The sequence below is a fragment of the Strongylocentrotus purpuratus genome, unplaced genomic scaffold (assembly GCF_000002235.5).
Source record: "Strongylocentrotus purpuratus isolate Spur 01 unplaced genomic scaffold, Spur_5.0 spur5_scaffold_8, whole genome shotgun sequence".
In the NCBI taxonomy this organism is placed as follows: domain Eukaryota; kingdom Metazoa; phylum Echinodermata; class Echinoidea; order Camarodonta; family Strongylocentrotidae; genus Strongylocentrotus; species Strongylocentrotus purpuratus.
In genome coordinates, this window is record NW_022145614.1 from 27,894,632 (window position 1) to 27,918,778 (window position 24,147).

The 24,147-nt window shown below is 38.9% G+C and overlaps 1 protein-coding gene across 1 annotated transcript; it reads left to right on the forward strand.

Moving 5' to 3' along the window:
- The first annotated feature begins 605 nt into the window (after positions 1-605).
- On the forward strand, positions 606-15,511 carry LOC115920298 (phospholipase A2 AP-PLA2-II-like). Its single transcript, XM_030975836.1, has 5 exons — positions 606-866; positions 5,477-5,584; positions 11,934-12,150; positions 14,505-14,641; positions 15,205-15,511. The coding sequence occupies exons 1-5, from the start codon at positions 812-814 to the stop codon at positions 15,369-15,371; spliced, it is 684 nt and encodes a 227-aa protein (XP_030831696.1). The 5' UTR covers positions 606-811; the 3' UTR covers positions 15,372-15,511.
- Positions 15,512-24,147: the final 8,636 nt, after the last annotated feature.

Below are 24,147 nucleotides of genomic sequence, written 5' to 3' on the forward strand. Positions count from 1 at the left end.
AAATGCAAAAACGAATGATATAGAATCAGAAAAAAAAAATCATGCAAGGGAAAAGGGCATGAGGGTAACTTTATTAATCGTCTGATTAGCTCAACTGATCTTGCGGTGACAGCCCGCTCGGACCAGCATGTAAACCGACTGAGTCATGAGCACTTATCATAGCCTAAACAGAAACGGACGTTAGGCCTACAATAATTTATCTCAAACCCAACCCGAAAAACAACTACCCATTCAGGTCCAGTTTGTCATTAGTAATACTCTGTGTGAACTTTAGGAATAGCTTAAAGTTTTGGAAATGTCAAAACGATTGTTTCTTGCCTCTAGATATGCTCTTACCCCCGATTGCTATAACTCAACTCGGGACAGGAACTTCAGGCAATTATGACGTTTTGCTGACGTCATTTGCACACGGTGTGTTTAACAAGAGCAGACTTTTATCGCATGCGATGAGTTAAATGACCAGGGGGGCTCAGGACACGCATGAAAAACAGCATTTATCTTCTATTCACTGCAAGTCGTCGCCCACGGATTCTTTTAAACCATTGAATGCCATAATTATCGTGTCACACCAGGAGGGGTTCCGCAACATTCGGTGAGGTTTTTAAGACTCTTCATATCACTGGTTTGAATCTAAACGTCGAACGCATCTGATCGCAGAGCTTCATGAGAGTCGCTCACTGTCTAACGAAACTTTCAGCACTATATAACTGGGCCTGTAGCAAGCTCCCCCATCACTAGTTCATCAGTATTATTATCAGTGTCACACATTTTTTTTGGAGGAATAAAAAGAGAACAGAACCAGATAGTCAAGATGACGATCGATAAAAAATGGGTGATATGCATTGTCTTCACATCTCTAATTGTTGGTAAGTTGAACATGATTTCTTGCTATTTATATTTTTGTTTGTTTACTTATTAATTTATTTGTTTATTTATTTATTAATATTTGTATATTTATTGATTTTTGTTGTTGTTTGTATTCACTTGATTAAGAATCAATATATTTAGTCATTAATCTGAATGAATCGGAATATAATATATTTATTTATTTATTTACTTATTTATTTATCCATTTATTCATTCATTCATTTATGTTATTTATTCATTATAAGAGAGCAAGAAAATAGTATGTATCATATTATAGATAAAGGCAGAAAAGACAGCAAAAGAGAGAGATGTAAATAGAGGGGGAGATCTATTAAAACAAAATTGGGGATCATTCTAGACTGAGGTGAAGAATGAAGCTTTTCTGCCAACAATTAGTAAGAAAGATAACTTTCTTTGGATTGTAGGAACTTCTGCATGAATTGGGGCACTCTACAAGTTCAAGTATTGTCCTGGGACGTTTTTTCATCCATGTAACTCCGGAAATGACTATTAGATTACGAAACATAATTTAGTAATAAATAGTTGCAATTAAACAAATTGTGACGGTATCCAACAAGATGTGAGTCACTCATTTTATGCAGGCAGGTGGATCAGAGAGCGCTCCCTGCTTCATGCCCCCCAAAACAAGTACTAAGAAATAAGAGTCAAATGTGAGAGGGGGCAGAGAGAGAGAAAGAGTAAGAGAGAGAGAGAGAGAGATAGAGGGGGAAAGAGAGAGAGAGAGAGAGAGAGAGAGAGGGGAAAGAGAGAGAGAGAGTATGTCATTTTCAAGAGGGTGTTAAAATTGCTCTTGTGAAGATTTCTCGAAAGTCTTTGCGATCATGCAATTAATTATGTTAGGGGAATACCTGTGCTCTCTTGTTACATACCAATTACACTCCTACCCCTTCCCTTTCCGCCGCCGTCTGTCATGCCCAGTTCAAACCTTACTGGATTTAATTTAATCTATATTTACCTCACACTAATAGGCAATGATCCGGGTTTCCGCACATGGAACCATGCAACGCTCATTTTGAGGTACATAAAGTGCACATGGATATATTATACCCCTTCCATATTCTATATAGATATTACTGTGATTACCGTGATTGTGAGAAGGGAAGATCCATAAGAGGGTAGGTTTATAGACGTGAAGGGTGCAGTAACGCACCCCTTTTTGAAATTCGACGAAACTGTCAATGGTTATAATGCAAACGGGCGTATCTTTGGACACTTGGGATACACTTTTTAATCATTTAGAATTTACGTAAGAAGTTGATATGATGACAAATAATGATGTCCATATTGAAACTTTAAAATAAAAAAAAATGTTTATTCAAACCGCAATAAAAATAATCTATAATTGATATTTAGTATTTTAAATTAGCAAGGCTAAACACTTCGTATTAAAATTTAGGTGTAATACATGTATATAATTGATCAGATTCCATCGTTCAAAATTGCCCAATACTGGCCTGAAAGTTAAGCCTAATCATCCTGTTCCAAGCAACAAACCTCTAGCCTCTACAAATTAATCATTCCAATCTTTATTGAAAAGCGATGATATTTAAGCAGAAAGTAATGATGATAAGCATACACCTTAAAGTCACCTTATCCAAACGGTAGAGGTTAGAAGTATATTTTTACAAGTTATTGTCGAAGTAGAAGTGACAGGGTAACCTCGATGCCCCCCTCCTTTCCCGTTTTATTCCCTCCCCATTTCAATTCTACCGGTCCGGAAATTGTTATGTTGCAGCTCCTGTCATGTACAACTCCCTGCTATAGAGAGTCGAATACAAATCCCTGCAGAACGAATGCAACTCGGTGTGAACAAGAAAGTCATCTCTAAAATTAGACAAGTCTACAGCCGGAGAAAGAAACAATGAAGAGAAACATCTGCATAATATCACGAGGCTGCTGAGTCAGGCTGAATATTCACAAAACAATTGTATCCTCAGAATATTTTAAAGTTGAGATATAGGTGACACTGTTATCAAAGCGTACATATTTTACAACTTTTGATATTCCGAGTTATCTGGAGCTTAAAGTCATTTAAATGAGAAAAATATGAGAGGAACTTTACCAACCATTTCAAAATAAAAGTTTGATCAAAGTAAAAGTCATCCAGGGACTCTGTTTATATTATTTTGCTTTACAGTTTAGGCATAACATGGTGAGGTAATGAATCGTACATTGTAATCTTAAACTGTCGTTTCCAATGTCATTGCACTTTAAAGTCTTTAAAATCAACTTTGTGTTATTACCGTTTGTCAAGATTGTGGGGTATACATTTTAAAGTTAGATACAAATATTGTTGTTTCAAAGAATACAGCAAGGAAAATTCGAAAGTATTTATGAAAGTATATTTTATCATTTTCGTTTTTTTTAGATCAACGATAATGTATTTTCAAAGCAACCGTAACGTAAAAACCGCGGAGAAAACAAACCTATCACACTCGGAAATGAAGTAATAGTCATTTAGAGCATTCAATGGCCTACATACAACCAAACAGCGGAAGCCCAAGATGCATTGTTTTAGATTTTATAATATACATTCTTTTTGAGCAAGCAGCTTTTATTACTCATATTTATTAATTTGCCGAGGTGTTTGCCTTCGCCGCCCCTACCCAACGTGCAATTTTACTATTTCGTAGAATCCATTCATAAAGTTTCTTGACGATTTTCCAACATTTACTGATTGTTGCCAAACTGCTCATTGTTTTAACCATTGCTTATACGAAGGATAGACGGAAACTGTTGTAATAAAATGCTCATTGAAAGATTGACTTTAACGTTACTTTTAGACCTCTAATTTAGATGCAACGTACATGAAAATATTATTATTTGAAACGATTTTATAAATTCATTAAATTTGAATGGGCAACCTCGAAGGCAATAGAGTCAATGAACAAACCAACAATCGGTGAGACTAGATGTCTCCTTGACTATTATGCGACAGAAAATTAATAATGTGCCATGCACATTTTTGCCATGGGTTAGATAAACCAAAGGCTTCAAGATGATTTAACTGTTTCTAATGAAAGATTAATCTTTACTTGTGTTAAAATTGTTGTCTTGGAGCTTATCAGGACTGCAAATGGGTAATGGGGTTAATTGGTATTTTTCTGTGTGTAAACCCCCCCCCCCCCCATAACCCCCCTAAACCCCCCCCCCCCCCCCTTTGGATTTTTTTTTTTTATATATTTTTTTAAATTTATTTATTACAAAAAAGAAAAAAAGAAAAAAAAGAAAAAAACATTTCCCATGGCTGACCTAAAAAAGCTGACCTTACCCCCCCCCCCAACGGAGCAAAATGTCAAATTTTTTAGACAAAAAAAAGTGTCCTCTTACCCCCCCCCCCCCCCCCCCCCCCCCCCCCCCCCCGCTTATCGCTTATTCAGCGGCTGGCTGAGTCCTTGCGAAATTTTCGGCCCGATTTATAAATGTTAAACCCCCCCCCTTGAAAAAATCCTGCGTACGCGGCTGATCATACGTCATGCCCTTTCATTCTTGAGAGGAAAAATTGGCAGGTTTTTAGAAGAACAGAAAAAGATGTCGAAGGGTGCAAAATCCAATGCGAATTCCTTCAGCTTTTTTAAATATGGATTAAAAAAAACATATCCTTAAAATCTGCAACTGTCAAGTAATTGCATCTTTTGTGTTGATTTTTCAAAACGATTTTCCATCATTTACGACACATAGAGACGCCGGTTCCATTCATATTGGTTTTTAAAAAATATGAGTAATCAGACATTCCCCACTACGGCCTCTGACTATGATTGGCTTATGGTGACAGTCAACACTAACATTGATAACATTTAATTACATTTTGAGCGAGATTTATTTATATCAAATTATCAAGACACTCTTAATCGATCGAGCGCTTTCATCACACTGCATGCCTGCACCATTTATTAGTAGATTTTCATCGCCAATATCATCAGGAAGTTTTCACGATAATCATCAGTAACTTCATTAATTAATTCCCAATTAGGCAAATGATTGCGTAGGTTACTAAATATTACGAGGTATCCCCAATAAGAAAGGAAGACGTTGAATTATAAAAGTCCTTGCCATTTCAACTCTACTAGTGAAAGATGTGAATAATCTTTGCCTTGGTGAGAGCAATTCAATTCAATTTTTGTATTAATGTGGACTTATTTTATACCCAGGGTTTAAAAAAAAAGCCACATCAGAATATTGTTCTGCTCTTTCTGAGTACCTTGTAATTAAATACTATTACCCCCATCAATGCTAGGTTCCGTGGAGAATAGTGGTTCGTTCACTTGACTCTCAATTCAAGGGTTGAGGGTTCGAATCCTAGCTCTGCCTCTCTCATTGTCTGTCTTTTACTTTCAACACGATCGGAAAGACTTTCGGAAAGTCGATTTAAGGCAATTTCAGTAACCTTGTCCGTTCCCTTTTGCAATGTGGGAACATGAGATAATGACATTTTACGTAATCTGAACACCCTTGTGTTGATATCTTGGACGTCTCGTTCTTTGTGTCTCTTTTTCTTTTCTTAACCCCGTTCGACGGAAGGGGGCACATGCCCTCCGAGTTTTCGTTAATGAATTCTTTGTCTCCATGCTTTCATTCAACCTTTCAGTTGCAGCAGTCGTCACACCTGTGGTGGTGATGATGCAGAAGTCGGAGGCCGGGACTAGCGGGGTGAACGACCCTTACCTGTCCGCTGGACAGGGAGCTGCTCTTACAGGTGAGATTTATAAAGAGATGAATATAGGCCTTTTTAGACCTACGAGCCCCCCTCCCCCCCCCCCCCCACCCCAACGAAATCAAATCTGATTTACTTTAATACCCCCACCCCCCCCCCCCCCCAAAAAAAGAGCCCTTTAAATGTGCCCCCGGCATCAATCATAAACACCAAAAGGCACAATACGTTTTTTTAATTATAATCTTCTTCTCAGATAAATTTAGAGGACAAAAACATTTTATAATTTGATAATTCATTGGATATATTCGATTTTATCTTTTCTTTCTTATCAGGCAGTTTTGGAAATAAATAGCACCCCTCTCCTAAACAAGTAACAACTTTGTTTTAAAGAACTAATGTCCAGATCCTGGATCTGTCTATATACTGCAACCATTAACATTTAAATTAAACCTTATTTTGTCTGACATAATGCTTGAATAGGAAAATGTCATACGTATAAATCGAAGATATCACGTGACCATATACTGGGAAACTAAACCCCCGATATTATATCAGTGAAGCTAATCATTGGTTCATGGTCATATACCCCATGTTTCCCCCTTGATTACCTTCGATCTAACCAATCCTTGAAACAAATCAACAGCTTCACCTAATAAGCGTTCTATCATCGAAAATGTTTTTTTGTCAACTCAATATGATGTTCATGGTTGCAAAGATTGGAGAAAAGTTTCGTGAACGCATTTGACAAATGGCGTAGCGTGTGCCCATTCCGGGGAAGGGGGCTCTGCATTAATAGGTGGCTAAAATGGAGGGTGTTTGTTATGGGTGCCATGTCATCTCCTTCTCACGTTCCTGTTGTTGTTGTCCTTCTGCAATTTTACCTCGGTGTCTGCCCCCTCTCTCTTTCTCCTTTCTCTCTCTCCACTCCCTCTCTTTTGTATTTTGTTTTCTTCTTTTTTGCCGTGCGATGGAGGAGGGGACATTGCAATCTCTTCCCCTCTCTCTTACACTCTCTTTCTTTTCTTTCTCTATCTAATTATCTCCTCTAACTATCACTTTCTTTCTTTCTTGCTTGCTTTCTTTCTTTATTTATCCTTCGCTTCCCCCTCTTTCTCTCTCTTTCTCTCTCTTTCACGCGCTCATTTTTCGTTCTTGAATGTCATTTTAATTGAGGGTACTTGCCCCTATGCCCCCTGTAGCTACGTCACTGCATGTAACCCCTATCTTTCATCGCGATGTTATGGATAAGGTCTGTTTCTCGAAAACTTCCTCGAAGTCATTTAGACGGTGATATGGACTCGTGGACGTCATTGGGCAGAAACGTTTTTCGCGTGTGGAGGGAAACGAGAGGGCATGTATCGAATCGAAAGGAAAAAACAAGATTTTAGATAGCGATAAATTGTATTTCGAGCGACCCTAGATTCGGCTGGAAACCGCTTTCACGTGTGATAAGCCGTGTACTATTTAATTTGCGTATCAGACACCTGAGTTAGGAGACTCGTACGTGCCCCATTGCCCCCCCCCCCCCCCCGCCCCCCAGAAAAAAAAAAATCGTTAACAAGTTATGAGAGAGAGAGAGAGAGAGAGAATGAAGGAAAGACACAGAAAAAGAGAATGTTAGAAGAATATGACGCGAATTACAAAATATCTGTTACGGTCGTTGCCCCCCCCCCCCCCGATGCGGCTGAACCAATGGTACACAACTGTACACTATCATAGTATTTATTCATTTTGAGAGCTATGGCAAATAAATTCGAATTGTCTGGGACGGTAAACCAATAAAAACAAACATCGGATAAAATACTGTTTTGTTAAAAAAAAAAAGATTATTATATTGGTAAGATTTGAGGATCATCATGTTCGTTTACGGAAAGCAATCACTAAAAAAGGATATGAAATATGAGTAAATGACTAACTGAATACATATGAATAGTAAATGATAAATGAATGATCAAACGATTATGTAAATGATAAATGAATGATTAAACGATTATGTAAATAATAAATAATAAATAAATTGAATAAATAAACAATAAAGAAATCGCTTCTAACACTTTATTCTATCAAGAATATATGTTACTGCTCAAAACTCTACCAATTTTTTCAAGCAACTTATCTCAAAATGTATTTATCTAGGATTCAACTTCTTTCATTACCATTTTAGAACGAATCTTTTATCACTAACAACTCATTTGTTTCTCAGTATTAAGGGGCACTATGAGAATCTAATAACCTGAGTTGTCCACGCTGTTAATATTTTTTTTTTCTTAGACGTTTTGAGCCGTCAGCTTCTTATAAGATGCTTTTTATAGATGCCAAACAAAACTCGGATGACGAGAAAAGGAAATATGTGATTATATGACACAGCAGGGTTGACATTTAGACAATCAATGGGTGGCGAAAAAACCCTCAAAAAGACAATGTGGTTGGCATTTCAGCTATGAAAAGCAAGTTAAATAAACTACGTCAAAACATTGACGTCGGCCGGGTGGCAGAAAGGCGTTAGCGCGCGAGTGACTCGAAAACTACTTTTCGAATTATTCGCATTTAAGGGATAAGTTTTATATTTAAACTGTTTTTCGTCCGATAAATTGGTTTAAAACTTAAAAGACTAATAGGAATGTTATAAGAGAACACGGCCACAATTTGTTTCGGAAAAAAAGTCAGTTTTATAAAAGTTTGAGGCAATTTAGTGCTAACGCCCTTCTGCCACCCAGGCGATGTAAGATAAGTTTATCCACAATGCAATGGCTTACAGCCCGAGAGACCGATAGAACAAGAGACCGACATCTTAATCCCATATATGTTTCTTTACTTTGTCGGTCTCGTGGGCTGTCGGTCCTTTGAGACCGACTTTTTGATTCAATCAATCGGTCTCTGAATCAAACCTGTGGCCGTCTTTTAAAGTTTTTTAAGACCGTCTTTTAACTTAACTAAAATTTTTAACTAAAATAGAAAAGCATGATGAAATAGGAAACTTTATGAGTTTCAAAGCAGGCCGTGAGTCCATGTTTTAATATTTCCAGTCAAACGATTACACCACTCAACTACTTCAACTCTACGACATATTGGTCTCTAAAGTCATAATGCCAGGGGCGGCGATCCCGGGGGGGGGGGGGGACGGGGGAGACACGTCCCCCCTCGATTTTTGTAGGGGGGATCGTCCCCCCGGAAAATTTGAAAAAGTACACAAAAATAATGTACAGCAAATACTGACTAAAGACTGCAACACACTATTAGGCTTTGGAGGGCCCAAGAGTGCAGCGTTTTGACAAATAAAAATGCAAAAATCTTCTGGTTCGGAAGCTATGCTCCCTCGCATAATATCCTTCAAAATGTACAATTAATATTGTAGAAAAATGAAGTGTGAAACAGGTATTTTGTTAGTTTTCATACTATACTTTTGCTAAGGAATATAATTTACCTTGACCCCTCTCGTTCACTATGCTCACTCACTTGTGCTTTGGGCAGTCCCCCCCCCCCCCCCCGATAAAATTCAAACGTGGTTACTGAAATGGCATGATTTTCCCCCAAGCTTCCGGGGGCTCGGCCCCCTGTACCCCACTAAGGGCCCTAAGGCTTGTCCCTGGTTACTCAGCTGACCATAATTAAATTCCTAAAACACCTGAGCTTCCGGGGTCTCCGCCCCTAGACCCCACCAGGGCCCTAAGCGGGCCTCTGGATGGTCATCTGACCATATTCAAAAGCCTAAAACCCTGAGCTTACTGGGGCTCCGCCCCCTAAACCCCACCAAGGGCCCTATAAGGCGGCCCCTGGATGCTCATCTGATCGTAATTAAATGCCTAAATCCGCTGAGCCTCTGGGGACTTCGCCCCCTGGACCCCAGTACGATTAGTGACCTGCATGCAAGTGTCACAAATAAGGTATCAAAATATGCTCATCTGACCCTTATTAAAAGTCTAAAAACTCTGAGCTTCATGGGGCTCCGCCCCTGGACCCCACGCCAAAGTTACACCCAACTTAATTGCATTGCTCTATCTGATCGCAAATACTTCACCCCCCCCCCCTCTAACTTTGAAAAACGGTTCCGCGGGGCCTGCATGTAACATGTAAGAGCGATGATGATGCGGATTTTTTTCTCCCCTTCCCCCAATAAAACGTTTTGGCTCATTACGTCACTCCTCCCTAGTTCCTCGCATTTTGTCCCCCCGGTCATGAAAAGAAATCGCCGCCCCTGCATAATGCTTAAATGATAACACAATACTTTGACATCTTCAGATTGGCAAAATGTGTAAATTGAGCGGCAAACCACAATCTATTTAAAAAATGTTTTCACTAAGAATTAAGGCACTGCGAAAATACAAATCTAAACTCGGAAATTGCTTCTTTCGTCGAGAAGGATAACAAACTATCTTTTGGCTTGCCTCCAGCTTTAAAAAAAAAGTATAAATTTACACTTCGAAAAATCAGGAGATAAGATTTGCAAAAGGTTCCCCTTCGGTTGACTAAATTTCGTCAATTAAAGTGTGCCTAAACAGGGAAGCTCCAGGGGAGGGAAGTCCTTCGGCAACTTCCGCGTCACCATAGCAACGGGGAACACTGACCAAAAAGGACGCAGAGGGTCGCGAACTTATTTTCCGAAGAGTACAAAAATGGACTTCAATTAACAAAATTGTTTATATGTATTATTCATAGTAATTGGAAGTTTCCTCGGTTTGGGTTTTATCTTTGTTGAATGCTATCATTGGTAATTTGTTCTCTTTTTTAATTTATGAACTAACCTTAAAATGTCAAGAGCAGGGTTTCGGTCCATTATCATCCCATCTTAGTGACTTTTTATAGTTTTGCTTTGACGTAAACTGTGCTGACAGAGTGGCCCAAGAACCATCGTATGATATATAGTTTTCTATAGTCTTATCAAATTATCTTCCGTTAGCGTCCAGTAAAGAAAAGAATATAAGCACGATAGTTAAGCTCTCTCGCTCTCTCTCTCCCCCCTCCCTGGATCGTTTTAATTCTTTGTTTTATGTCTCTAACATTTATTTTCCATAACGTCTGTTCGGAGTCAGAGAGACGTAACTCAGTATTGAATTATATGAGTTAACACCCTTCTGGCTCGAAACAGATTAATATCTATCAGCCACTGATTTACCCTTTAACTGAAAAATGAGAAAGTCATTCAATCTTTTTGCTCCTCCCATTTCTTTTGTGTTCATGTTATTGGTGGTGAGAGGAGAGAGAAAGAGAGAGGGGGGCAGGAAACAAGTTCATTCATAAAATCTTGATCATCAAAACACAAACAATCGCTAGAAATAATAAAATCCCAGATCGTTGAAATAAGCAAGCATGCTATTTTTGAGAAGATGACGCTCAGCCCCGCCCGACGTAATAGGTGGACAGGATGTTCCGTCAACTTTCCTACGTCTTTCAACCCTCTCTCGAAATTCTTCGAGACGTTCCTTATGCTTCCTGTTGCCATGGCATTTACAAAGACGATGTTCGTCATGCTTTTTTGTATCGTATAGTTTCTCCATCAACACGCTCATCGTTTGATACACCCAGCACATCCGCGAAGTATCCTAAATTCACAAAGGTCAATCATCTTTTAAAAACAAGACACGGAGAACCGCGATGTTGAAATATGACAACAAAATGAGCTTGACCAAATAAGAAGAATCAATGTAGTGTGTTCCCTTCTCAATATTCTCAGTTTGTATAGTTTACATGATTCTGAAAAGTTATAATAAGGTTATCCAATTAAAAAGGTATTTATAAGATAGTATCATGGTTGAAATAATAACGGACACTGCGATTGGACGACAAGACAGTATACATAAAGAAAGCCTTGTCTCCGATTCTATAATTAGGTGACAGAAAAATGAACCCCAATCAGCTTCTCTTTGATATTGGCCTAACCATTGAACTCTGCTCCAGACTTGCCAGAGGAAGCACTTCCATGTGACAAAAGATATATGTCGGTACGGATACTCTTTCCAGACTACATGTATAAACGTAATGTGGGGTCCCATGGGCCAGTGGCGGACCCAGGGGGAGGGGGGGGGGGGCGGGGGTGCGATTTTTTTCAAATTTTCAAGAATCAAAACAAAAATTAGTGCTCAATACCCACCTCCCCACCCCCCCCCCCCCCCTCCCCCGCCCCTCCCACCCCCTTCCCCAAATGAGTGAATTATCGGCCGGCGCGATTTTCAAATTTCCGGGAGCAAAAAAAAAAGCAAAAAAATGTGCTCACTACCCCCCTATCGTCCTAGAGATAATTTCTCGAATGTCTATGCGATCATGGTCAATTATGAATCGTTGCAGGCGTCCGTACAGGTATATTTCAAATATCTTAGTTGCATTAAATTGGTTTACTTGCAATGTTCATCATATTTTACTAATTTTTCTTGAAATTCTACTTTTGAATTCACAGATCAGGAGCAGATGATGGGGGCGCATGAAACTGGAATGGGAGGGGCAGTCGGCGGGGGAGCCGCCCCTAACGGCGCAGCCATGGGCCCCAGTGAGATGGTGGTCCAGTTTGGAGGCATGGTGGAATGTTTAGTGAGAAGGGGGTCCCTCGCCTACAATGGCTACGGCTGCCACTGCGGGTTAGGAGGCAGTGGCAAACCCGTTGATGCTACCGACAGGTGGGTCGCACACTTTGATTCAGTGGCGTTATTAGAGGATCCAAAATGGAAACGTGGGGGGGGGGGGGGTGGCCAAAATCGTGTATAAACTAATGCAAGCGATGTGCCCTTCTTAATTGTGTTCTTGTTCCCCATTCTCTGGCACAATTTTAATCCCCCCCCCCCTCACCAAAGGAAATACACCTGAAAACAAAACTCTATTTTTCTTTTAGTATTGTTCCCCTCCCGCCAAAAGAATCCTGGGTACGCCACTGCGCGTTAAACAAAAACAAAACGCTACAGGGTTATGCGGGCATGCCCCACGCACAAGCTGATTTCCTTCACTCTGGGGCATCCACTGCTTCTATAACAAACACAGGGGTGTGTTGGTCTAAGAAAAGGGGCAGGGTGTACGCCGACTCCGCCCTAAAATGGATACGCCATGGTCGATATAATACATGAGTTAACATTCACTACTGATGTTTCTGAACATGGCTTAATTGAAGTGGCGGGGATATCAAGTCATATTTCCAGTTCACGCAGAATTCAACGCCCACAAGAAAATTATCAAACAAGATTATGTTTCCGTTCTTATAATTCAACTAATTCCTGACCTACTTTAGCTAACCTCTGTCGAATGACATATACCTGGAAAGTGCCTGAAGGAATAAGTATCATTTAAAGCATTTGGACAAAATGCCAGTTGGCTAAATTAATCAGCCACTCCCTTACATTATTTTTCTGGGTACTTAATGAAAATAGATGAGGATTATTTTTTTTTCTTCATCACTCACTCTTTCTACTTCTTGAACTTTGTTAATAAATACACGCAGTTCCGAATTTATCAGATTTCTGTTAAAACACATTTACAGCAATGGCGTAGTGTGAGTTGTCCCGTTGAGGGGTCCTGGAATAATTGGTGGGGTGGGGCACCAGTCTTATTCGGAAAATTGGATGCGAAAGTCAATGGTATACTGGTCAGAGTACAAGAAGTAGTCCAGTCATCTTGTTTCTCGGGCTTTCTCCGTCTCCCCTTTAACTAACTTTTCTTTATACTTGTTCACTACTCGATTGGGGGGGAAATGACCCCGTGCCCCCTGTTCTGTATCTAGTCCACCTGGTTCACAGTACAAAAACATTACTGTCGCTGTTATGACCTACATCTTTGGTAAACTATTTCACCAAGTTTAAGCGCATATATTTTACCCCATTTACGAAATTGTACTGAATTAATCGAAATGTTTCTGAGGTAAATTCTGTCTCAATTTAAACGCTTATCATCAATTCGAATACCGTGGTTAAAAGTTGAAACATTCACATCTTCTCCTCGCTATTCGTGTGCCAAATGTTGTTTTCTGCTTTTAATTTAATTTCAACGAAAATTTAGATTTGTGATGAGTGGTAGCACCCATTGCGTGTCAGCCTAAGAAATATTAAATGGGTTGCTAATTAATATCGACCTAATTTATTATTGGGGGCGGAGCATTGTTGACGTGCCAAACAAATTTCGTGGTTCCTTTATAATCATCGCGTTCGGAAATTATTCATAATTTGGCTGAGAAACACTGGCAGTGTGTCAAACTTAAACCGATGAAAACACTTGAATGAGTGTGACCTCATGAAGTTCTCAATTACAACGTCATACGGTGGCATTTGAAGGAGAGATCATTGTATGGTGTAGGCCTACACTGGGTAGTAGACTGTTATTCAGATGACTATTAAAACTATTAAAAAGGCCTGCACGTAGGTGGTGCAACTTAGTGACTGTAAGTTTATTTTTATTTTAAACGCGTTGATGAACGAGATTGTTATAATTTGATAGATAATTAAATAGATCCAATTCGAAAAAAGACACTTGAATTACACTTTTTTTTTTTTTTTGTGAAATACCGAAACACTCTAAAGTTGCACGCGAGACTTTGGGGACGAGGTGGTGAATCGCAGTCCCGACCAACCCGATAGCCATATCTGTCTTCGTTTCTCGGTATAATGAATATGTAGAGATGCTGTGGTCTATTCGATAAGTCATCGGATAGAGTACCACCAGGTATGGGGTTCGAATCCCTGCTACATCACTGTCGTCCTTTGGCAAGACATAAACAACAGTGAGGGAAAGGGGTACCTTAGGCAAGACAATTCCTTGATATTAACAGCAGCCGAAGCTAAAGCCGGCATGATAATTTACAAGGCAAGGGGCGTTATGGTTTATCCCAATGTGAAAACACCACCAACTGCAGTGGGAACATAAACTGTTACAATAGTATCTTTAATCACATTTGGAACGATTTGAAATCTTCCTCGAAATTAGTTCCCACTAATTAAACAAATGAATGTTGATCCTATTGTAATTTCACCATTTCTTCGATTCTATACAGATGTTGTCAGGTGCATGACCGGTGTTACAGCCAGCTGAAGAAGCAGGGTATCTGCAAAGGAGACAAGTCGGTCTATTTCACCTATTACAAGTCTAATATGAACAATTGTGACACCCCCAATGCTAAGATATGGTGTGGTAAGTTGGCAAAGATGCGTGCTTGAGACCACGAAATCGAAGAATAGTTGGTATTGATAAAGAGTTTTTATGGTCTAATGGACTGGACTATAATCCCATCGAATCCCATCCTCCACACTTTTGAAAGTGTTTGGGGCACCCCTTAAACATGATGGATATTAGTGTTGACTTTTTGTTGAGGTGTCGTGGTCTAGATGATACGTCACCGGAATGTGGATCACAGAGTTTGAGGTTCGAGTCCCACCATGGCATTGATTGAATGCTATCAGCTTCTAAAGGCAGCTGGGCGAAAGCCAGTGTCATAGTTAAAACATGACATTGGAGGCGCCTTGTAAATCCCCCCGGGTCCCCCCTCATGGATATATAGTTAATAAGTAGCTGTCTATATCATCATTATCAATATTTGTAACAAAATATATTATATCGGGAAAAGGAGAGGAATACTAATGCTGTTGAAGGGTACAGTTGTACATTTGACTCATAATTTATAGTCATTATGGATTTTGATGATGGATTACCAAATCTATAACATAATTTATTGCTTATTTCATTCTGTTTTGCAGCCAACCATCACCAATACTCGTTCTTTGATAGCATTCTCTCCGGCCAGCAGCCCCGATGTGCCGCAGCTCTCTGTCACTGCGACCGTACAGCCGCTCTTTGCTTTGCCCGGCATAGTAACAGCTACAGCCTGAACTATGCGTCTTATCAGGCTAAGAAGACTTGTTAGCTGTTGCCGATTTAAGTTTAAACATTCCATCCATTAATTTCTATTTGTAGTGCCGCCATAATGCTTGTCCTTTTCATCAAACTTAATTTAATCAAAAATATGTTTAGATTTTCAATTACCTCCCCCTCCCCCCCCCCCAATAATAATAATAATAATCATACTCATAGAACCAGATAGTTTTTAAAGCTCGCTTTCATTAATATGCACATTTTGGCACTTTAATAGGCTTGTTTTTAACGTTTATGTCTTTATACATTTTTATCCTAACACAAACAGGGTGATAATGATGGTTATTTTGAAAGTTTGAAAAAACCAAAAGGGGAAAATGGAAAACGCATTTTTTTAAAAGTGCCCTAAAGAAGGTAACATTAACACAATATGGACCGGTCCACCCCCCCCCCCCCCCCCCCGCTCGACATCCACAAGTAATCAACGGAGCTCATGTTGCTATAACAAGGGAGATAGCAGGCCTATATAATAGACAGCATGAACACAATCCGGAATTTATATTTATACCAGTCTTTCAAATCTTCAGCGTATTTACTAACTGAATTTAAAAATGTATACAGTAAAATTGAACTTTCTACGTAAAGCATTTACATTTCATAATAATTCAGTAAATTTCAAATCGTAGATGAATTCAATCATGCTGATAAAAGTGCCTTTTACTTTCTTCCCATTTTAAAACAAAAGTTGATAAGAGAATTGTTCTTAAAAGTTTTGTTTTTATCTTGGCAGCATAATAACATTGTGCTCTATAAATGATCTTTACTGTAAAAAAGTAATTCAACACCTTTTGTCGATAATAATTCAAATGTGAAACTCTTTCAATTAAATTCGCCACTTTTTAAAGTTAAAGAATGTAAAATGTATTCAGGGGTTATTTGGACTAAAAGTTTTCAATATTTTTCAAACAATTTTCTTAAAATGATATTTGTGACATTTTATTTTGGTTATCGCTTTGGAAAAGTCAAGGCTATGAAGTCCGTCTCTATCTTTTATTCATTCAAAATACATTATCTGTGATTTCAAAAAAGGGTTTTGCTAACAAGCGTCATAAGCCATTTTGGAATGGCGGGTGTGATGTGCAATTGTATATTTTCTTTTAAAATGAATTTGTATTCATAGGTGCCTCTTTTTTTCGCGAAACATCTACTATGTAAATATGTATGTTGCTTGTATTTTCATTTTTGTGCAAAGATTTTACCAATAAAATTGCCTCGTTTAATACTGATGTAAAGCGTCTGCTCTCTGTCTTATAGTTATTAAATCTATACTTCAACTAGCTGTGGCACTAACTGAAATACTGCCCTCTCTTGTCCAGCTGTACAATTTTGTCTCTTCATTAATTCTTTTCCCAACCACATGATCTCCGTATTCATTTATGAATAACTGTAGATCTCAAACACTTATCAATACGTGTGTAGTATATAGAAATGTTCTCCTTCTTCTGACTATTGTCAAGTAAAACATAAGCAACAACCGCAGCATGTTTACATAAAATAATAAGAGCAACTGAACGTATCATACAAAAGAAGTTTTCAAGAATAAGAAGGAGAAGAGCAAGAGGGAGAAGGAGGAGAAGAAGAAGAAGAAGAAGAAGAAGAAGAAGAAGAAGAAGAAGAAGAAGAAGAAGAAGAAGAAGAAGAAGAAGAAAAAGAAGAAGAAGAAAAAGGAGAAGAAAAAGAAAAAGAAGAAGAAATAGGAAATAGAGACAGAGAGAAAGAAAGATTGGGGAAAGATCTTAGAGGAGATGTTTCAGTTCCACAAAAACTGTAAGGCATTACTCCTTTTATATTAAAAAGGGAAAGAAGGAAATAAATGCAATGGCATTCCGAATCGAAATATCGTTGAATGCTGGGATATTTTTGGCTTTAGACTGCATCTCAGTCTTTAAAAAAAACAGTTACTGGAACTGAACTGTCATGTTCATGACATTAAGTCTTTTGAACTTGTTATTTGGTACGGGGCACAAGCTCCCACTAGACTCCTACAAATCACTTCTATTATCTTTGAACATTATCGCTCTCCGTCAACTTCACGGAGTACTTGAAACAGTCGAACTCTCTTGTGACAGATGTAAATCTTTTTGACGATCAAACTCAAGTGGTTGAAGTAGATTTGTGACAGGAATGAAGATGATATACATCCGGTACATAGCAGAAATGTTTGTTCTCTGAAAAGATAATTTCTGGGGATTGATCCTTCCTAACTGAATCAAAACAACATCTCCGACGGCATACATTTTTTGTAAGAAATGTATTTATAGCCCTCTATCCAATTTGCACAATGGGTTGAACTCTGGCATTACTATTGTCTTTACTGTGTTTTGGGGTCTATTTTGTTGGTGTCATCTTATCCAGGCCGGGGGGGGGGGCTGGGGGGATTTACGGTGGTTTACCGCGTCATATTTAACAAGCATCCGGGGATCATTATTGAGTGGGCCATTGCAATGTCTGCAATGAATCAACGTATCCATTATAAATATTGCAGTAATTGCTCATTGTGATAGGCGAATTCTGTCATCAATATCAGTAGAATTGTTCGCAAATTACTTTATTGCAGAATTGTTTTTCCCTTCATTATGACCAAGCTGGGATCCTATAGCTGTCTTTAAATAGTGGTATTGGATATATATGATCTGTAATTGACGGATGATGCTTTGAAAACAACCAGCAGAATCCTCCACCCCCTTTCCATGTCATGATGAGGATTAATAGCTCGTGAAACATGTGTTGCTGTCATTACCCTGGATTAGGTGCTCTTAATTGATTGAATCTTAGGCCAGTCACGGAGGCGGATAATGCATGTACCGTATCGCACGCCGCCAGGGGCGTTTCTAAAACGTTTTTAATATGGATGACGAATCAACATTTTCGGACGAGTGAGCTGAAAATTTCTTAATATCTTAATAAACAACAACAAAAATTGCCAATAAGCGTAAACAGTTGTTTAGTATCAGATTATCATATTTTCAAATTTGCCGAATGGTTTAACAAAATATCAGATTTCTAATTGAACACAAAATTCTCCATTCGTTAGGATTTGCCGGCAGGCTACAAACATTCAAATTTACAGACAGTATATTTTGTATTAATGGAAGGATGGGGGAGAGTCACACCCCCATATCCCACTAGCGACGCCCCTGGTTTATGCGCATCACAAGAGGACGGGATAGATCAGGCATGTAGGAGCCCCTTGTTTCCGGACCTCTCAGCTCGAACCCAGCGACGTCGTCTGGCACCTGTTCACACTCAGAGCGTAGCGAGAGGAGGACAAGGGTGTAGCCCCCCCCCCCCCCATCCCCTCCCCCGTCCCCTCCCCCTCCCCTTCAAGCTGTCGGCAAATGTGTGCTTTTCATATCCTTGTGTTTGCTAATCGTTTTCTTTGGAGGGGAAGGGGAGGGATTGGTGATATTTTTGGTAATTTTGTTATTCATATATAATATATACATGTATATAGACAACCTTGATAAAATAATGACACCCCCTACCATGACCACTCCTTTTAAAAAGGTCTTGGTGCGCCCGTTTGCGTCGGTCATAGATCTACGGGTAGACAGACAAAGACACAGGCATGTCGACCGACGGCTAAACAGACTGACAAGATGCCTTGTCGGACACTGGAACAGCCTTTTTTTATCCGGGGTGCCGCGAGAGATTTCTCGAAAAGCTTTGCGATCATGTATAATGTAGAAATTAAAGAAATTAACATTTTATGTGTTGGGGGGGGGGGTAAATGTTGTCAACCTGGTCTTGTGAAGTTTGAGATGTTTAAATAATGTGAAGTCATTAGCATCCGGAAACAGGAGCATCACAGGTAGAAATCATTAAATTGTTTAATGGTGTTGTTAACCTTCTAACTTTCTCTTGACCAAGCATTCCATATTTAATTACTGGGGTATATTATTACTAACCACTGAAATGTGAGAATGTAGCGCATCCGCGAACATAAATGTTATAAAGTAGACAATAAATCATAGCTTGGTATGAAATCAATATTATAAACAGGATGTCTCAAAACATGAAAATAATGTACAAATAATTTGGGATAGTTGATTCGACGGAAGTTCACCGTGGTCACGAAGGGAATAAAGCCCCTAAATAAAAAAAATGAGGCAAATGTTTTCGTCCATCATGCATTTTACATGATACGATGATATGCTCGATAGATCGCACTAAAAAACACACCGTTATGTATGAAAACAAAAATAGTCATAATCATATTTTTTAAAAGATTACAAATACTTTCAAAAATAACCTATATAGGGCAATTTCAATATCCTTGTGTGCCATGTAATCTTAGCCAAGACACATTACATAACCCGAACATATATTCGATGGGAACTACAAAAGGGTAGTGAAATTCCCATTGAGTTGATTTCGGAAAAGTCTTTAACGACCGTGTTCAGAATAAAACACGCTGAATACTCTAACGCTGGATGTAAGATGGTAGTTTGTAATGGAACAGATGTGGCTTTCCTTCTGCTTAAGTTTTTCACATCCCTTCTCTATCTTTCTCTTTTCACCATTTCCAATCACAATTGCTGCAATAATGTTCTTATAATGGCTCTATTAACACAGTTCTGCTAGATTGATGCGAGCGTCAATCGATCATTATAGCGGGGCGTTTGCCATTGACGTAGATAAGAGGGGCCGAATTGGAAAATGCCCCCCCCCCCCCCCATACATACACACACAACACACACACACGCGCGCGTGCGCTTAACACATTTAATTCACGTTTGATCGGGCACAAGAGGAAATTTTGTGCCAAGCAACAGCAACAAATCTCTAGGTCTTTGGTGTGGTTTTTGGCTACCAAAGTTTTTTGAGAAGGAAACAAAAATCATAACCAGCTATTTTTTTTTATTGAAATATATTTAATCAGGATATCAAGAATCAGATATACATTGTAGATACAAAATCTGTTTTACATCATGGTCCTGAACAGGATAAAAACACGGAAATATAAATAACGAATATCACCAAAGCTCACAGGCAAAGGTAAGAACAGTATACAACTAACATATAAGCATAATACGCATTAAAAATAGTAAAAAGCACAACAAAACAAAAAAACAAACAAAAACGACAATGAAATAAATGAAATTAACAGCGGAAAAAATATCAAATCACTTTAATAAAAGGCATTAAAATATCACCCTAAAAAATAGAAGAGGAGAGAAGATATAAGGAAACTGGTAAAAAGTAAAGGAGGAAAGAGGGAAAGAAAGAAAGAGGGGAGAGGGAAATGGAGAGAGAGAAAGAGAGAGAGAGATATAAGCCATGTCAAAGCAGTAAATGAATCGGCATTGTATTACACAGGTTTAAAAAATTTGTCCTTGTACATACGTTTAAAAACATCGATAGATTTAGCATTTTGAAAAGCAGAAGGTAAACTATTCCAGATTTTACCTCCAGCGTATCTAAAACAATTCTTAAAACATTCAAGATTAGGCTTAGGTAAAACAACATTCAGCGTATTGGCAAGTCTAGTGTTAAAACCATGTCTGTCAAAAACCATTTCCACTTCATTGCATAATCGTACTGGGGCTTTTCCATGAATACAGTTGTACATTATACATGATAAAAAATAGTCCCGTCTAGTGTCAATGGATTGCCATTTTAATGAATTTATTATACTCAAGCTATTTACATTATAATCAAAATTCCCTACGACAATACGTGCAGCTCTTTTTTGCAGTCTTAAAAGAATATTTCTGTTTTGTAAAGAACAGTTTCCCCATACGGAACAAGAATAATCTAAGATTGGCTGTATGGTACATTTGTATATTTTATTTAAAATGGAAGAGCTTAAAACTTTACTGAGCTTTCTCAAAGTAAAAATTTTATAACTTAATGATTTGGTAAGAGATTTAATGTGGATATCCCAAGATAATCTATTATCAATTTCAATCCCTAAATATCTGATACTTCTTACTTGTTCTATTGTTTCAGTATCAATATGTACCTTCAGACTTAATTCATCGTTACCTCGTGTGTTACTACTCAACAGCATAATATTACTCTTATTAGTATTAATACGTAATCTATTTTTACAATACCATTCATTTATAGCATACAAATCTGCTTGGAGCTTAGATGTAATGACATTAATATCCATATCAGAAACATATAAGACAACATCATCAGCGTATATATTACATGTACTTAATCGTAAGCAATCAGTTATATCATTTATAAAAACAAGAAAGAGTGAGGGGCCTAAAATACTCCCCCTGAGGAATTCCTATAGCTATGATTTTTCTTGTCTTCGTCCCCTCTTTTTGTGCCCCCCCCCCCACTTCCCCCACCTTCCCCCACACCCCAAACACCGATGCTATGGCACCCTAGTCAACCCTTCCTAACGGCGCCCCCGACCATCGATCTTTTTATACGTCTTGAAGAATGCTCGATAGGATCATTCAATTCCTCGACCGAACTGACAGTGGTCACTGTTTGTTCAGGTCAGGTATGCAGGTGATCGGGTTGCATCCTAGAGAGAAAATTGGACGCACACAATGGATTGGGATTACATGTAGGAGCAGGATGAGGAAGACATGAAGGGTGGTAGATAAGTAGGGCGAGAGATGGAGAGAAGCGAGATCTACATAGATATGAAATGGAGCAGAGAGAGAGAGAGACATAGACATAGGCATAGAGAGAGAGAGAGATGCCGGAGCTATAATACATACATAATTATAAGGGAGAGATTGAGAGAAAGATTTACAGAGCTGTATGGAGATGAGAGAAAGAGAGAGAGAGAGAGAGAGAGAGAGATTAAGAGAGAGATATTATGGAAAGAGAAACAGAGAAAGAAGAAATGAGAGAAAGGAAGAGGGAGACAGAAACAGGGAAGATGATAGAACGACGGATTAAGAATAGATGGAGAGAGAGATAGAGAGAGAAGGGGAGAAATGATTGGGGAATGGAGAGGAAAGAGGACCTAGGAAATGAAAAATCGTGTTGAGAACTTCAGGTAGCTTGGGAGGAAGTAATTTGGACGATGAGCATCATGCCGAGAATGGACGATCCCCATCAACCTGCCCATTGTTTATTGTTTTATAATGTCTATCATTTTCCCTTTCTCGTCTAAAAACGCTCTTTTTGCTGCCTCAGTCGTCGGCCAGCCTCATTATTTTTTTTCTACTCTTGACAATGTTTAATTGTATTTTCTCAATCGCCATCTTGGAAATACTGTTCGATCAAAAAGAGGAAGGTAAACCACGTCCGTTTCCTCTTTACTCATCTGTAAAATTACCATCGAAATGCATGAGCAGCGCCAAAGCTAATGCTACATTCCGCCGAAATTATTCTATGCATTATAGTGATAGAACACCTTCAAAAATATGAATATTCCTACAATAATCAGGCCTACGAAATCGCTAGGTAAATAGTAAATTCTGAATGTGAGTGTCACCGAGCCCCCCCCCCCTTTTTTTTTTCTTCTTCATGAAACGCCCCTATGCTAAAGTTAATTGATACAAGTAATGCATACGAATGAATCGCAATGACAGAGTGTGTTCTCTCAACACTGATCGAGGCTCATGTACACTATGCTATCCACTCCGCAATGCATGGCGAGCGGTAATTTTGGAATATCTCGTCTGGCCATGGTCATCGTGCATTCACTGCATGCCAGACAGAGGCCGAATTAAGATCTTAGCCATACATAATGGCGACTCTTAAGGGAGGCATCGGGGAAATTCCCCCTCTTGACGGATTTTCAATCAAGAAACGCTTCAGAAAGTATTCGGCACAACTGTATTTTTCTCAAAATGGAGGTGGGGTAGAATAGCATCCCTGTTTTGCCTACCCCTGAGCCCACCCGTTACGTGTATACTAGCAATCACTTCATCCGTCCTAGCATAGGTAGCAGCCAAATGAGGCTTTGGGTATACCTTTTCTCCTCGTTCCTGTATTTGGTATACAAGGAATCACTTTATCCCGTTTCTAGAGTAGACAGTCGTCAAAATAGCTTTAGATCCTCTTTTCTCAAATTGGGTAGGGATCAGCCCATTCCTCGGACCAGCTAGTGACAGGGATACAGTAGAGAATCATTAAATGAGACTTTCTCCTCGAAGTTGAGGGTGGACAAGGGGCATTTAAAAAAAAAAGAAAATCATCCCCTGAATTAGTTAGCCAGGGCTGGAGAAGGCAGCCGTCGAAATGGGATTTAAATACCTTTTTTTCGAAATTGGGGAGGGTGGGTTGTGAGGGGGTAAGAGACCCTTTTACCCCTCCCTGGTCCTGCCAGTGACTGACGAGCTAGCAATCACTTCATCCGGGCTCGAGTACTGAGGCAGCCGTCAAAGGTGGTTTTAGTTACACCTCGGTATACCAACCCTCGGGTAATATTGATAATGAGCCATGTTTGGAGACAACCATCTATTATGCATCATCTCCTCTCATCAGATAGCAAACTATACTCTGCTTAATAGCTGTGTGTTGCTATGGTTACTGCCTACTGGAGCATCCCCATCCGGCCATATAGATACATTGCACATGGAGGAGGAGGGGTGATGTGCTAAAAAAGAAAATCCGTTACCAAATTTATTTGCAATGCCTCCCCATCCCCTTTTTATTCATAATAGTTATGATCAAATTTATTCTGAGGATGCAAGAATCGGATGAGTTATATATACTCTTTTATAATCAAGTAGGAAAAGAAAAAAGTATCTTTTGGAGAACTTTCATGCTAATGATACATTAACATTGCTTAGAGACTTCTGATAAAGTAAGTGTTAGGCGCTATATAAGCAAATATAATTATT

What these genes read in the sequence shown, in the direction of transcription:
- LOC115920298 (XM_030975836.1), top strand. Translation starts at nt 812, where the DNA reads ATGACGATCGATAAAAAATGGGTGATATGCATTGTCTTCACATCTCTA. An exon ending in CTTCACATCTCTAATTGTTG is followed by an intron (nt 867 to 5,476) that starts GTAAGTTGAACA and finishes TCAACCTTTCAG; the next exon opens with TTGCAGCAGTCGTCACACCT. An exon ending in ACAGGGAGCTGCTCTTACAG is followed by an intron (nt 5,585 to 11,933) that starts GTGAGATTTATA and finishes TTGAATTCACAG; the next exon opens with ATCAGGAGCAGATGATGGGG.